Consider the following 17,627-nt stretch of genomic DNA (forward strand, 5'->3'; position numbering starts at 1 on the left):
TGAGACCTGCTCAGTGATGTCTGTTTCATGAATTCTTGACGTCATATGGAAGGACATTAGCACAGTCATATGGTGGGTTGTGAGAAAGACACTGATTTTCTAAAAATAGATGGTGTGAAACTAGGCCAGGGTGCAGAGCAGGCAGCTGGCACACAGGAAGAGAATACTTTTGTGTGTGTGTGTGTGTGTGTGTGTGTGTGTTTTGTTTCAACATCCAGAAGCAGACCTTGCAACATAATTCATTTCGGCAGCATTTCCTGTCATTGCCTAAACCCTCTGCAGTAGCTCGGTGTGCACTATTAGATCTTTGAAATGTCTTCATTCCAGGTGGTGTCTGTGCCTATTACTTCCGTGTGTTCACCAGTGTTGGGGAGATACTTTGAAATGGTTCCAATCCATGCTATATGTTTCTCACTGTTTAAAGGAGTTACACTACTTCCAAAGGGGCTCTTTTAAAATAGTTGGCTACAATACAAGCTAGTAACAGAACATAACTACTGTATGTTGAGGCAATACCTTTTTAAAGTATATTTTACAATAAAAGAGTTTTGAATTGAATGATTCATTTTTCTTGCACAAATGCAATGTGTGAGTAAAGGAACAATTAACATGACGTTATTTGACTTGAACAGATAAACTGCAGTTTAAAGGTTTTGGGGTCAGTGTGATTTATTCACAAAAAACATTTTGTGAAAGAAAGGTTCTTCAGATGTTAAAGGTTCTTTATAGAACCATTTAGACAAAAAGGTTCTTCTATAGCATTGTAAAGCAACTTTGTTTTTAAGAGTGTAGTGATGAGCTAAGTATTAACAAAGAACTAAAAGACAGTAAGAGTTAGTTAATATGAGTTGTTCATGACTAAATCAGATCTTATTATCCTTTTTTTTAATTTGCAGGGGGTAGTTTTGACACAAAGTTCACGATTCAATTCGATTCTCATTCACAAGCATTTAATTCGATCTGATTACCAGTTCGATTCGATTCAAGATTCGTTTCGTATATATATCAGGTACGGTACTTGCCAAATTTTCTCAAGGAAAATAAATCTCTCAACTAATGCTGTAAAATATACATAAATGTCATTTGGTACTACATTACTATAATATTGAAGGTTAAAATTGACTGATTTGTAAGCTATAGTCTACAACTGATAAAATTACACTTAATGAAGTTTTTTAAATAATAAAGTTACAGTTACATAATAATATTTCTACTTCAATTCATTTTTTACATATAAAATTCAAATGGTGACTGTCATAAAAAAAATTATGGTTTATTCAAACAAAAATTTTATATAAGAACAGTGAAACTTACAATGAATGTGTTATATGGTGCATATATTTAGCAAAATGCCCTTCTCTACAGTTTATTTTTCTAATGAGTAATGAGTTTATGGTCACCTAATATGTTTGTTTCTGAGGTAAATGTGACGTTGCGTATTGTTTACAAGACTTTATATACTGAGGTCTTTGTGCGGCTGAAACACTGAGCGATATCATGAGACAGGATACGGATTGTAAAGTTGTACTCTTTCTTTTAAGTTACCTTCGGATATTTAGTCATGTTCATTTTGTGCTGAAACTGTTATTAATGTGGAGGAGATGATTAGTTCATGTGCGCCTCGCGCTGCTGCGTCTGTTGAACTGAGACACTATATAGCAATCTGTCACTCCACAAAAGCGTCATTTATTGTTTAAATTACTGAAATAAAATGGACATAAAATGAAATCTGAGACTTTGTTTCATATTGAAGCACAAAAGCACAATGCTTATTGCGATATATTTAATGGAATGTTCTGTCCATTAACTGAAAACAGGTAAGACTAATCGATTCTTGGGATTTAAGAAAGAAAGAGAATCGTTTAATATCTAGATATCTATATTTTTTGAAAGAGACTCGTTTAATATCGACCCAACCCTACTGAAGATTGTAGTTAAAGGTGCTGTATGTAAGATTTTGACTCTACTAAAGCATAAAAATACCATAATATGTTTGCAGATATTTAAGAAACATGCTAAGTTAACATACTTGTTTATCCGAAAAACAATGCTACAGTCAGTTATTCTCCTTTGAATATGTGCGTTCCGGAATGTTGATCTTTGTTTTGGTTTTTGAAACCCGCCCACTGCCAGTTTACCCAGTTGTATTGTGGGACCCTGGGTTTCCAGTTGGCAGAAAACACAGCGTATTTTATTTAATTGATCATAAAATGCGCTCGTTCCTGTTTGTGTCATCAATCTGGCAATCTGCCTGTGCGTCAAGTGAAGAAGAGTGGCCGGGTGAAAAAAACCCTCTCCGACATTTTTAATTTGGACTGCAATGCCTAGTTCAACCACTCAGTGTCAATCCTACATACAGCACCTTTAAGTTACTTGAATTGCTACATTTAATTTTAATAACACCGGTGCTCACACATTTAGTAATGAATTGTTATAGGAACTACCTTACAATTATTATTTTGTGCATATAAATAATGTGGTATGGTATTTCTTCTGTATCACCGTAAAGACTCTTTTGCAACAATGGAGCAACCATAAACATTAAAAACCAAAAGTGCATGAATACAAATGTGTGAGTTAGTGTGTAAAAAAAAAGCAACCTTGAAGTGCTTTGTAAGTTGAGATCAGTGGAGGAAACATCATCAGGCAAGCACACTGCAGTGCACCGGAGCTCCATTCTCCTGCTTAGAGGGGAAATCAATAATACAGCCACTTTCCTCATCAGTCGTCCTACGCATCTTCGAGATGTACTATAAGTTAATGCTTAGATGAGGGTATTTTTGTCTGCGAAATTGCTTGGAAAGTTAAGTCCAAGATTGTTCTACATACAGAGCAACTGGTGTAGTGCAAATTACATCTGCTGGAGCAACGTGAATGATGGCAGTGCCTCACCTCGAATTTGATTTGGCTGAAAGCATCAGTCTCATGTGGCAGGGATTTTATTTCCCACCATGACAGCTTTTTGCAGTGTGGCTGGTTGATGATGCGACCTCAAAAGATCCGGCAAACTGAACTATATCGCTTTTCCATTTCTTCCCTAATGCAGCTCCTCCAAACGTTCGGATCATCCACTCTGGTCACGCATGCAACATTGAGGAGGAGCGCTACACGGAGAGGGTGTACACCATTCGGGAGGGGGAGACTTTGGAGCTGACCTGTCTGGTCTCGGGGCATCCACGGCCACAGGTGAGGCTCTGGGTGTTTACTGACTTCTGACCGGTTCCATCATCAGCGTGAGGCTGCTCAGAGCTGGGTGTCACCACAGGACTTCTAATGGCTGCGGCTGGCATATTTGCACTAGACTGGGGAGATAAAATGTCTGGAAATTGAATGATATTAAGAATCTTCACGTTTGGAATCAAATTGCAAGTCTTCTTCTAGCTTATTCTGACTTAAAACAGCATCAAGGAAAATTGAATAAAAAAGAGAACCTCATACACCCAAATAAGGAAAATTAACTATTCATAAAGTGTGCTACATAGATGAAAATGTTTGGAAATGGAAAATTCATTTGAAATACGAGACATGCTGTGGTGCTAAAAAATATAATATAGTAGCATTTGATATTCAGAGAACTGTTCCAGGCATCATATCAAGTATATTTAATAAATTTATTATAGAGACTCTGTATATTATATGATTTTATGATTATGTGATTTGTATGATAATGCACTATATTTAGACAGAACTTATCATACAGTATATATAACTGTGTTATATATATATATATATATATATATATATATATATATATATATACTGAATATATATACTTACATGTAGACACATATATTTCTACCTATATAAGAAATATATAATAATACATGTTACAAAATATATAAGAGAAATATATATTGATATATATAGATGTTGGTGAATTGCCATGTATAAAATCATGTAAATTAATTTAAAGGGCACTTATTATTTATAAGATGTAATACTGGTCCTCGGTGTCCCCAGAATTTGTGTGTGAAGTTTCAGCCAATACCCAACAAATCCCCAACCGATCATTTATTATAACATCTAGATAATGTCATTTTTGGGGTGTGTCTAAAAAAGAGCTGCATATTCCCACCCCATCTGCAGAAGAGTGTCACATATACAGTACTGCCACTCCCTATATGAAGAGTACGCTGTTTATGTAGGGCACCAACTCCCGTTGAGGGGACACCATCCCAGTTGTAAAAAAAAGACTTTTGTTACTGTTATGTTAATATTAATTAATATTAACATAAACATATAAAAATAAAAAATCTAAAGATTCTACATTCATAATCCTGTGAAACTTTTTAGTAACGTATTTTAATGTCAGTAATAATTTCAACACCAACAACAACGCATTTGACTTAATATGTATTAAATAAAAACAATGATGCAATAATGATTGGTTAATTAATAATAATCATATGATTTTATTGAATAACACTGTTAAAACATAATGTAATACAAAATAAACCATTTGCATTATTATAAGTTAATTGCTTTTTTAACACTTACAGAACATTGAATGTTTAATACTGATTAAACATTTAATTCAAATGTCCACTTAATTTTGAATTTTTGGCCACCTTTTTGTGATAGAAATGCTACAGCCTTTTTAATTTCTTGAACAAAAACATGTGGACATCACAACCCTTACCAAAATGAACCATGGTTTTATCGTAGTAAAACTGCTTAATTTTATTTTGTGGGATTTCTGAATGCTTGAGACTATAAAATCAATCAGACAGCTGTATTAATAAAATCATAGCCAAAGGTAATTGTCTAGAGCTACAATTTAATAAAAAAATTTTTATTTACTTGTATATTTTATTAAAGTTCTATTTTGAGCCCTTAAAGTGTTGGGAGAAAATGAAGACTCATGTTCAGTCTTACATCCAAACACAGAGCACCAGGATGTCAAAATGGCTGAAAAACCAATTTTGACATTTGTACTTAAATATTAGCCCTATTTGAATTATCTTTGGCTTTTCTCCTGAGGCCACAAGAGGGCACATCAAGCTAAATATTACTAATGCACATTTATTCAAAGCAGTAAAATAACATGACTATCTTTGAAAAAAGTAGCAATGCAGGGATGTCGATCATGCAATGTGACGTGAGAATCAAAATGTCTTGCCTAGTGAAACTGATTTGGTTTAAAGGGGATGTAAAATGTGTGGATTTTTATTATTGTAGGGTGGATGTGTTTCACATACTGCCAACACACATTTATGTTCAAACAACATGTTAAAGTGGATTTTGCATAATAGGTGGCCTTTATATTAATTCAGATTTTTTTCTTTTTAATTATTATTATTTATTTTTTACAATTATATATGAAGAATTTCTCACAAGGTATCTGAGGTAGCACCATATAAAGCATGTCAGATGCTTCGGGGTAAGCTGTGTCATATTAATAGTCATATGCGGTGAATAATATTACAAATGCTCTACAAATATGGTTTCACTGTATCCAAATATTCTGAATATGAAGCACTTTCTTGCCAATTTGTGAATAATTTGCCGGCAAAATTGTTTTTGAAATGGGAGTTAGAAAACTGCTTTTTCTCATTTACATTCATATTTTTATTTGAGATGTAAATTAGTCAAGTGTTCCCCAGTGATTCTGCTTACCCTTCCACATGACACAGCTTACCCCAAACGTGGGGCAGACTTTTTTAAAAGTAATTTTACTGTTGTCCTGTTTTATAGATACTTTAATTGACAGCAGTCATCCTGAAATGTTTTTAACTGTTGTAAAACCATTCTCCTCTACTCACCTTCACCATATCTGTTGCTTAAATAGGCAGGAATTATAGTGCTACTGTGAGTCCTGAATCAATGCTATGCTTCTCAGCTCAAGAGGACGCCATATAATCCTGAATAATATGACATTTTGATTATCAGAAGATAACAACATTCTGTGTTTCTGCTTCACGCATTCCTGTATGTATCATTCATCTGTTACGCTTCTGGACTCGCTGCAATACTCTCCATTTCACCCTCACTCAAGTGGTCTTAATTCTCTTATATCTCGCAGAGGGCTTATCAGTCCCGTAGCCTGTGTGCGGTTTTAGATAGGCAGCACTCTACGCCTCTCATCTTAGTCTCAGTGCTGCATTTTCAGTGGAGAGGAAGAGCAGTCCCACTGAGTTAGTGCAGGAGCAGAGACGGCCACGAGGGAAATCACTGAATCTGCACGACTGCTGAAGAGCTCAGTGATTCCCCGAGGAGCACTGTCAGACCTCAGAATGCTAGGAAGAGTCCTAAAATCTAAATGTTTGCTAAGAAATCCTCCTGGCAGTGTGGTGTCATAGTTTTGAGGTAAGCCTTCATTTTGCATTCCACACAATTTCTGTGAGGAGCATTTTTTTAATGCTCCTGTGACGTTCTTCTCCTCGAATCAGAGTGGCCTCCCTGCGGCCAGGTTCCTGATGGGAGCAGGTATCAGAGATGAACGGGGCAGGCAGTGTGTGTGATGAGGTACACCCGAAGATAATGGTGCCTCATTACTGTTGCCGTTAAGTGCTAAGTGCATCTCTCCTCAGGCAGTTTGCATGCACAAAGGACTGGTTGGAAGGCTGAGCTAGTGGAGGAAGCTGTTGTCCCATCTGCCCTGGACCTGAAAGGGAGCAAGAAGTTGTATAATACCTGTAGAAATCCATCTGTTAACATTTCCATTCATCTTAATGCCAGGTGATTGATGCTGTAGGACTTCCTGGAAGTATAGAACTTGAAATCTGCCATTTTTGCTTCCAGGTTTTCAGTTCAAGCCAATCGTGCCAATAATCTGAACCATAAATGCCGTATAAAGTATTTAATGCTGCCAAAACCAAACTGGGAGCCAGTACATACAGTACCAGTAATATAATGTTAGTGATATATGCTGAATGTAAATGAAACAAATACATAGTCAGAATTCATGGATACTTTTGAAAGGCCCTCATTAATGTAGTAAGTGTAGTTATGGCAACTACCAGCACGTGTGACAAAAATTATAGAGTGCAACAGTGACTGCCTTCTTTTTTAGCTGCCTTTGTTCCAGAAGTATTTTTCCATTTAACATTTTCAAAAAGTCTTTGTTTCAAAGATATAAGCCATGAACCAAACCAACCATTTATATATATATATATATATATATATATATATATATATACATATATATAACCGCTTGAACCTTTTGAAACAGTTGTATTTATATATATATATATATATATATATGCAAAAATGCATCATGTTTTCTTCTTGAGCGTCTGTGAGCGTTTGAACTTTTGAAGTCCCATAGTTGTCCTCGGTGTGAAAAGATCATACAGTCATTGTTGGAAAGGGTACAAATATGCAAAAGATGCTTGAAAAAAAATTTGTAGGACAAAGAATTCACAGCTGGCACTTTAACTGTTCAGAACAAACAAAGGACTCATGAAAAACTGTCACCAACTAAACAAATAAACACAAAAAAGAAAAAGAAAAACAGCTGTGGATCATTTAAGTAACAACACAGTATTAAAAACCAATGGTATGTAAACCTTTGAACAGGATAAATTTTATAAATGTAACTATTATTTTCTCTTGTGGACTATATGTAAGCATAATTTATGTGAAATCTTATTCAGGTCAGTACTAAATAAAAATAACATGCATTTTGTATGTGGTCAGAATTATTGACCAAAATTAAAAAAAAAAAAAAAAAATCTTCATTGTTTACCCTTTGGATCTTCCATTCAAAAATCTTACAAAAATCTAACCTTTTTTATATCCACATTTACTCTATACTGCTTAGGGTTGGCTTGTCTTTTATGTCCAATATCAAACAACCACTATCAAATTAAAGCCAAGTACAATTTATGGATAATTTTCTGCTTATGAATAGTATGTTTGAAGACTGATATTGAGGCAGTTTGTTGTTTTAATTGTTTAAGCGAACACGCATTGAGTTGTGTTGGTGCATGAAGAGGGCATTTTCTTTGGCTGTGAAAACCCTAATGCATTTTGAATGTTCTGCGCTGCTTCTGCCTCCCAGTCTTCATTGTAAAAAGTTTAGAAGATTTTTGCTGGCAGCCTCATTTTGAATAAATGAACTTGTGCCGCTTCTGATCTCATCTCCGGCTTTTGCTGACTCCCTTACCTTGAGTGTAAATAAGGAAAGATTTTTAATGAATTATCTACTCCCTTCCACTTTAAGGCAGTCTTGCCATTTCTGCTTTTTAGATGTTAATGGCTGTAAACATGAAATATGACTTTTTCCAGACCTATCCGAAGCAGAGGGTATCACATAATGCAGTAGGTTGACGGAAAATGTACTACAGGAACATTTATTACCTAAAATTAGAAAGTGTACTTGGTACCGGCACAGCTTATTTCTATGAAGTGAAGTGCCGTGACATTCAGCTAAGTATGGTGACCCATACTCAGAATTCATGCTCTGCATTTAACCCATCCAAAGTGCAAACACACAGAGCAGTGAACAAACACACACACACACTGTGAACACACACCCGGAGCAGTGGGCAGCCATTTATGCTGCGGCGCCCGGGGAGCAGTTGGGGGTTCGATGCCTTGTTCAAGGGCACCTAAGTTGTAGTATTGCCGGCCCGAGATTTGAACCCACAACCCTAGGGTTAGGAGTCAAACTCTAACCACTAGGCCACGACTTCCCAGACTTCCTTTATCCCTATGATACAGTACAAACACAAAATCTAAAAGCTGTTCTGAAATGGATGACATGTCAAAGACCATCATGTGTAATTGTTAGACAAAAAATGTTCATGTTTTCTTATCCCAGTCAAAGCATGTGTATATATACTAGTCCAAAGACTGACTGTTTAGCATGGGCTCTTTAGCCCCTGCTGTTTGATGCCGTAACTACACCATCTGTGCCCATAAACGCCTTTCTCTGTTGACTTTCATTTAGAATTATATCCTAGCAGCATATTCTGCTAACTAGTGACATCGCAGAATCTTTCCTGTCATCTTGTTTAAATTTAAAGCTCCCTTTGGGTTCTGTTACACAGATATTAACACTATAAAAATCATTTATTTTTTATTTTATTTTAATACATTTTAATGAAAACATTAGAGATAGAATGGAGATTGAATATCTTATTCAAAATGATAGATAACCACATATGACAACGAAAGTCTTTTGTTGTCCTTAGCACTGCAAATTGTGACCAAATATACTCGCTGTGTTCCTTAATTACCAAGGTTTTATGTATGGCTCTGTTCCAGAATGTTTATCTTAGTCAAATTAGCAACAGGGTCGTCTTAGATAGATTTCTTACCATGCAGCAAAGCATATTAATTGGTTATTAGCATGAACTCTCTAAACATCCAAGGTTTCACCAACTCTTTGTTTCAGTTCTGCCATTACTGAACCAGTTCCCATAGATCCCACAGACAGTGAGTGGGTCAGAGAAAGATACGCCCAGGGATGCTTTATGATAGACTGAGGGGGCTGGAGGCTATATATAGCGCTCTTTATGGGCGCATTCTGTCTGCATTTGACACACTGGGCCCATCGACACAGAACTCCCATCAGTGTTCTGGATCAGGCGCTCTGTGGCACTGATCCACTTAAAGGATTTATGAGGATGAGATGTTTGTAATACTTCAGACATGAGTACCTTTTATAGTTATTTTTTTATTGTAATAAACATGTTATGACATTACAGAATAATAATAGGGATAGCTCATAAAAATAAAAATAAATGTTTGTCAATAGGGTCCATTTGGGTTTAATGTTATTGATCTGTTGCCATATTTATTTTGGGATTTGTATTCATTATTTGATAAATGATTAGATTTGATATGATTTGGAAGTGAATATCTACTTAAAATTAAGTTTATCATACAAAGTAATCATATCACTTTAGTTGTATGAATGACATTTTTGGATTTTCCATTTTTGGAGCTTGAAACTTGTGGACTGTATGAACAAAAACAACTGAAATTTTCTTCAAAATATCTTGTTTTGTGTTTCACAGATATTTAAAGAATGTTTCGACTTTTTGTTTATATAATGGATTTCATTGGGGTCCAAACACATACATTGGACCCCATTGACTTCCATTATATGGACCAAAAAAAATACTTTGTCATTTGTGACCCTGGACCACAAAACCAGTCATATGGGTCAATTTTATTTGAATTAATAAGTTTTCCATTGATGTATGGTTTCTTAGGATAGGACAGTATTTGGTCGAGATAAAAATATTTGAAAATCTGGTATCCGAGGGTGCCAAAAAATCTAAATATGGAGAAAATCACTGTTAAAGCTGTCCAAATGAAGTTCTTAGCAATGCATATTACTAATCAAAAATTAGGTTTTGCTGTATTTATTGTAGGAAATTTACAAAATATCTTCATAGAACATGATCTTTCCATATCCTAATGATTTTTGGCATAAAAGAAAAAACTATAATTTTGACCCATACAATGTATTGTTGGCTATTGCTTCCAGGGTCACATTTTTCAAAATGTCTTCATTTGTGCGCAACAGAATAAAGTCTGGAACAACATGAGAGTGAGTAAATGAGGACAGAAATTTAATTTAGGGGTAAACTAGCCCTTTAATGTGAAACTCTGAGTTTCAATAACTGTAATGTGAAAATTTCCCTTCCCTCCTTTACTCGGAAACAATATTTCCCCTGTATTATATGGCTTGAGGTCTGGAGGGCTGTCATTTCCACTGTTTTATGACTATTTATGGAGGCACTTTGGTTGTGAAGGCAGGGCTGCCGTCAAATAGTTTTCACTTCCACCCCCAACATATCGTTTGAATCATGATCTCTACTAACACAGAAATAAATAATAAAACAGAGGTTTTTTATTTATGTGCTACTTTTTTATTCCACCCAGTTCCAAAGTCTTGAATGCATACATTAAATGAAGGAAGTTAAAGTACAATAAGTCTTAAGGATTCGAGTGGGTCATCTTTTCTTACGTATTACACTGAATTGCTGTCACATAATGCACAAACGATTATTCGGTTCCACTTTTTCTCCTCTGAAAGTAGGAATTCCTATTTGTGCACTGTCAGCTATAGCCCACCTCAGTGCATGCAGACATACAGGGCTAAGCACTTTTCTTTAGCTTCCTTATTTCCAGTTCGAGCTTACAAAGAAAGCCAGCGTATCTAAGCCCTGCTAGTTCCAATACGCCATTATTCCTAACCAACATCCAATATATGTAAACAAATCTGCCCGCCCTCCTTCCTCAGCAAAGCATGAAATGGATTTAATTCTGCCACTTCCAAGGGTTACGACTCTTTTGGGCTCCAAACCGTCATTTTTTTTTTCTTCATAGACCTTCGCGAGAAGAAAACCAAGGCCTAAGTGAAAGCAACGCTTGGTCTTTTGAGGCAAAGCTGAAAATGCTTTTAATTAGTAAGAGAGGTGCTAATAGTTGGGGTGAGGAAGAAGTTGCTGCTTGCAAGAGGAAGGCGGAGCTTTAATCGTAGATGGACTCAAGCTGAGTTGCTCCCGCCTCTGAGGTTCTTGAGCAGCAGGGATGATAAAGGGGGGTTCTGTTGTAATGTAGGTCATCTACACAGTAAGTCTCACTCAGGACTCGGTAAAGCCAAGCCAGGCCTGAATGGGCAATTTGCTCCACTTGTCTGGCTTGTTGGCAGACAAGTACACAGAGGGAGCTACAGAATCTCTCGCTCTATGCCCGGCTGAGCTTCGTGTGCAGCGTCTTTTCCCTCATCTCTCCATGCTTCCTTCTGACTTATACTGTATTTGTGTGTGTGTGTGTGTGTGTGTGTGTGTGTGTGTGTGTGTGTGTGTGTGTGTGTGTGTGTGTGTGTGTGTGTGTGTGTGTGTGTGTGTGTGTGTGTTGGTATTAAAAAAGTGAATTGCTTGAGATGGTTTGTTTGACATTAAACATTTTGTTTGCCATATAAAATGTTAATGAGGCAATTACTGTAAGGCAATAATTGTTTGTTCTAAAAAGTGGTATCCATACAGTATAATAAACGGATTTACTGTTTTGATAAATATTCTGTAGTCCTACTCAGGCTGAAAATATATTCCCCTTCGGGGAACTTATGTATTTTAAGCATTTACATGTGATAGTCAGTGATTTAATTGATGTCCGAATCAAAAATCTTGGTGTTTTTCTTCCAAGTCTTGGGAGAAAATGCTGTGCTGAATTTCATGCTGTTTTCAGTCGAGCTGTAGGTTTGTTGTGCGAATTTAATTCAAACTGTTTGAAAGAATGAATCGATAGAAAAATTGTTTGGAAAATCATTTATAGACCACCTCTATGTGCTGTAGCCAAACTATTTGATGCTACTGTATGTGTTGTGAAAAGCATTTGCTTATTTTGATAAAAGGGACTAGTATAAGAGAAGTGTACTGATTTAAAATAAAAATAAAATAGTTTACCACCCACCACAGTGACTAAGATAAACTGTTATAATGGACCATTATTATGTGGAGGGATTATTATACAATTATTTTGATCTATAAACCTGTATATATGTGAAGTGACTAAAAAATAAGTTAGAGGCAGATGTGTAAATTGTTAAAATGGGCGATTATTATAAATATGCTTTAATATATAAACCTGTAGAATATACATGTTAACTTATTACTGTATGTGAGGTGACAAAGAAATAACACAATTCAATTCAATTCAAGTTTATTTGTATAGTGCTTTTTACGATACAAATCATTACAAAGCAACTTTACAGAAAATTACGTTTCTACAATATTTAGTAGTAGCTTATAAGTGGTGACTGTCAGTTTGTGCAAGGATTTTTAAGAAAAATGAATACAAGACGTAGTCAGCCAGACGATGAACATTATTAACAGCAATTATTATATGATGCAATCACACTTGTAGCAATATTTGTTAGTTCTGTTTGTTGATTTAGGGTCAGCATCATCTCTTCTCAGGTGTTCTGGATCCAGACTGGAGCTTGTGTATATCCTAGTTACCACGGGATGTAAATAAGACTAGACATAATAACAGGCAAGTCGTTTCACCGACATTGAGCCAAGTCTCAATTACAAATACGAAGTCTAATTCATGAGAGAGAAAAAGATCATTCAAAATAAAAGGCTTATTTGCAAGAGATCTTGAATTAATTACCATTCAAATAGAGCTTATGCCATGTATTGATCTGGAGATCAGATTTGTGATAGAGTATTTGCTCATTTCCAAGTCAAAACCTTAATGTGAACAGTAGCATCACAGGCATCACATGCTCCCTCAGATTTTTGAGCCAAATGGATTTTGAATGCAGCTTTCAAAAGACAAAAAAATAGCAGAACAATATTTTTTATATTTCATATAATCACACGAGCATGATTAGAAGGTGCAGTGTTGCACAGCATCAGCTGCCAAATTCAAATCTGCGTTCGCACGTTGGTTGGCACTGAGCCAGAGACAGACGTGTTTTTACAGCTATAATACTGCGTATTATAACCAAGCAATCACACACGATTCAGTTGAGCTTATGAATGCAATAGCTAATCAGAGGTGTTCAGATGAGTCATCGCGGAAATGCTAGCATTCTGTTCCCCCGCTGAAGAAATTCTGTTCTCTGACAATTCATTCATCAGAAACAACAAAGTGCAGATGTGCGTACGAAGTAGGATATTTATTTCACAGTGTAAACAGCTTCAGTGATTATAAGTTTTTAAAAGTGCTTGAAAAATGTTCTTTGATAATGTTAATGTTCTTTGCTCTGTTTCTGTACAATGCAAGTCTAAGTAAAAAGATGGGGGTTTAAGCATAGTTAATAGATTATAATATTAGGTTACTTTGCCCATCGCCTGTTATAGAATTAATCTATAAAGGTGCAAAATGCATTAACATATTTAAGAATCAAGATATTTCATTATATTGTTAACACGTTTGGGAATATTTCGAATAAATAAAACATAAGCCTATATCATGTATACTTATATACTTATATACTTATATACTTATACACTTATACTTATATACTTATACTTAAGGGTGCTGTGTGTCACATGACAAGCATGACATCATCAGCACAGCTGATTGGTTCTCTCCTGTAGCATATGAGCTCGCTGCTCAACATTCAAATACTTAGCAAATGTTTGTGGTAGCAGTTAGCAGTGCACACCAGAAACTCTCCACCTTCCCCAGCTCCACTTGTATAGATCTGCTACGGGGTGATCATGTATGCTATGGGGGTTATTCATGTTATATATGTAAAGCAGCAATATTTCTTACTTGCTCAAAGCTGCATGCTGTGGATGTATTGGCAATAGCAAGTCTCAGTACTTGCTCTGCTGCAGCAGTGTAGCAGATCTATTCCATCAAGACAAAATACATTAACATTGTCATGTACATTACCATGCAAATCACTCAAAGCTGTCATAACAGAACACTATTTCATGTTGACTTTTAAAACTCAGCAACATTATCATAATTTTGTCTTTTTATCAGTATTTATTGTATAATGTTTGAGTGTCTATGAGCCAATGTGCTTCACCAGAGACAGATATAGAGGAGGAGATGAACCACCCAATGGGGTGAATTGCCATATTTATTATGGCATCTGTAGGAATCTTTCAGTTAAAAGACCCAGTCTTTTTTAAATTGAGACATTGTATGTTTTTTTGTTGTTGTTTTTTACTCTAGAGAATGCAAATATACATAAGCACCAGCCTAAAAATTCAGTTTTTATCAATTTAAGCTAGCAAAAATTGCTAAATCGACGCTATTATTGTCATATTTTATATGTGTTATTTAAACAATGATTTCCCCAGTTGGTTTTTACCCAATTCATGTTCCCTAAGGAAGGCACTAGGCTAGTTTTAAGCCACTAGCTGATAAGGTTCTTTCTGAGCTGATGTGATTTTTGTTTCTCTCTGTTTTTTCTTGTGTCAGATACGATGGACCAAGACAGCAGGAAGTGCTACTGACCGATTCCAGGACTCCAGCGTATTCAACGAGACACTGCGCATAACCCGCATCCAGAGGCACCAGGGCGGCCGCTATTACTGTAAGGCTGAGAATGGCCTCGGTACTCCTGCCATCAAATCCATCCGAGTGGATGTCTACTGTGAGTTAACAAGCTCATCCGCCTGCCGGCAAAAAAACACACACTTAACACACACTCTCGTCAACAATAGCTTGGTATTAGCCTTTGCTGACTGTCCCTGCATCTCTCTTTTAGCTTTTGAGGCACATACTCAACCTTGATTCAGCACTTCACTTAAATCCTCAGGTTACAAATCATGGATAATCAGGTGGAAAGACACACTTATAAGCAGAAACGTTTGCTGTAGTACCTTCTAGGTTCACTGTTGCTTTTATGCTGTAACCTCAGTTTTATAAACCAACAAATAAAAGGAAACAGAAACTTTTGATTGTAGCATTGCAACAATTGCTTTATCAAAATTTTATATTTATTACAAAAGTTATATATTATATCATTCAGCATAATAATGATTATTTGGATTAAAAAAAACTGGGGATTTTTAAAATCCTTTGCTTGTTAAGCTATTACGAGCACCCATTTTTCAAACCCATTTCTCTGAAAAAAAAAAAAAAAAATGTTGGGCACAGTAATCTAAATAATTTATCATGGCTGGATGACCTTCCAGCTTTTTTTTATAATGGGCCAGAACGGTTTCTAAGCGTTAATGCGTCTCTCACTAGCTGCTTTATGCAGCTCAGAGAGAGACAGTAGCACAAATTCCAAGCACATTTTACATGCCTACTTATGCACAATATTCACTAACAAAACAGGGTGTTATAGTGACTAAATCTCAGCCTCTTAAGGAGCTAGCCATTAGCCACAATCTTTGTGCCCTTCAGCAATGAAATGTCCCTGAAATAAGTGTACTGTAAGTCACTTTGAATAAAAGCATTTGCTAAATAACTGTTTAGAAATATTTTACCCACTTACGGTGTCATTTAATGATACCGACACAATAGCAAAATGTGTTAATGACTGGGCAATGACACAAGGCATTGCTCAAAGAAACAAAATTCTGTATTAGGAAAAATACTGTATTGGTATATACAGTATTTGAAATTTCACCAGATATATATATATACATATAATTTTTTTTTTTTTTTTTTTTACATTTTGTCATTATTATTTTTTTATATGAATGAATATTTGATGCATTAAATTAATTTGAAGTGACATTAAAAAACTGATATTTTAAAATATTTCGAATTAAAACTGTTTTCAACATTGATAATGTTCTTTGAGCACCAAATCAGCATATTAGAATGATTTCTAAAGGATCATGTGACACTGAAGACTGGACTAATGATTCTGAAAAAATAACTTTGCCTTCACAGAAATAAATGACATTTTTTTAAATATATTCAAATAGAAAACGACTCTTAAATTAAAATATTATTTCACAATATTTTTGATCAAAAACATGCATCCCTTAAGCAAGAGAGACTTCTTTTCCAAAACATTCAAAATCTTTCCAACCACAAACTTAAAATATATCAAAGAATACATTGAGGTGTCTCATCATACTAGTGATTTATGGAAACCATTAACTCTGCCTATGTTTCATTACCACTTTATGTTTGAAATGAATTACCTCTGATATGGTCGGACTTGCAATGTCTGGGCTATAATGGAGCATGTGTTATTTCATGTGTTTCTTGTCTAGCACATTCTTAGATCATCAAAAGCCAGCCAGTCAGATTTTTTTATATGGCTCATCATAAGAGCATATCTCATCTAGGTCTCTTTCAAAGAGTTTTGCACTCACACCCATCACCATTTTAAGTCCGTGAACACTTTTATTTTCTTCGAGATGCCACATGCCCTCATTATCGACTTTAAGGCACTTCTCGTTGAAGGACTTGCAACCAAAGACTTTGTTGAAATCAAATTCAACCCTTTGAATAGGTGACGAAATGCGTAAAATGAGAGGTTTAATGAATGAGTGAAATGAAAATGAGGATTATTCTTCAAAGAGACATCGGTGTCAGTAAGCTCGCGCCCGAATTTTTTCAAAATTTCAAAGTTTTACTCCTCTGCTATCGGAACCATCAAAAGCTATCACGACCTGTCAAAAAGGAGTTGTGTGTTGCCTCTGTTCCCTACAGACACGGAGGAGCACTAGATGTGGTAAAGTGATTTACGGTAGCACAGAGAGATGAATAGGAGGAGCGATGGACGATGGCAGGCAGCATTGCCGTGGGGAGACAATGAGGAGCAAGTCATTACCCTTGAATTAGAGAACAGGCCTCAGCTTGTCATTTTTATTCCTGCTTCATGGTGGACTGTTCGCTGGTGGGCTCTCGCTTTTATCGATCAGAGACACGCTACTCCTGATGCAGTGATCAAAGCCTAGACACATGTCATTGATAAACAACAGCCAACACACTGCCGATAAACAACTGAGTGCTTCGATTTAGGTGTGCGCGTTGTCTCTGAGTGTGGCAGCACTCACTAGTCATCAGTTTAAAGCACTCGAGATGGACAGCAGCGATATTGATGTCATTCTGGTTTACATTCGTCCCAAAGTGGCCAACTTCAACCTTGGATCTTGATCTTTTTTCCAATAAAAGAGACAATTTTCTGTCATCATTTAGGCCTACTCACCCAAACCTGTATGACTTTCTGTTTCGTGAAAATATAAAAAATATCACCTGGCGTGCTGGAAAATATCATCAGTGCTGTC

General features: G+C 35.9%; 1 protein-coding gene across 2 annotated transcripts in view; it reads left to right on the top strand.

Moving 5' to 3' along the window:
- The window catches only part of LOC132112792 (MAM domain-containing glycosylphosphatidylinositol anchor protein 2-like), a 156,435-nt gene that overhangs the window by 45,059 nt on the left and 93,749 nt on the right, over positions 1-17,627 (top strand). For both annotated transcript variants that reach the window (XM_059520456.1, XM_059520455.1), the window contains exons 2-3: positions 3,047-3,186; positions 14,851-15,025. In XM_059520456.1, the coding sequence (XP_059376439.1) occupies positions 3,047-3,186; positions 14,851-15,025 (315 nt within the window). The remainder of the gene's footprint in view (positions 1-3,046; positions 3,187-14,850; positions 15,026-17,627) is intronic.

Source organism: Carassius carassius, chromosome 32 (assembly GCF_963082965.1).
Source record: "Carassius carassius chromosome 32, fCarCar2.1, whole genome shotgun sequence".
NCBI lineage: Eukaryota > Metazoa > Chordata > Actinopteri > Cypriniformes > Cyprinidae > Carassius > Carassius carassius.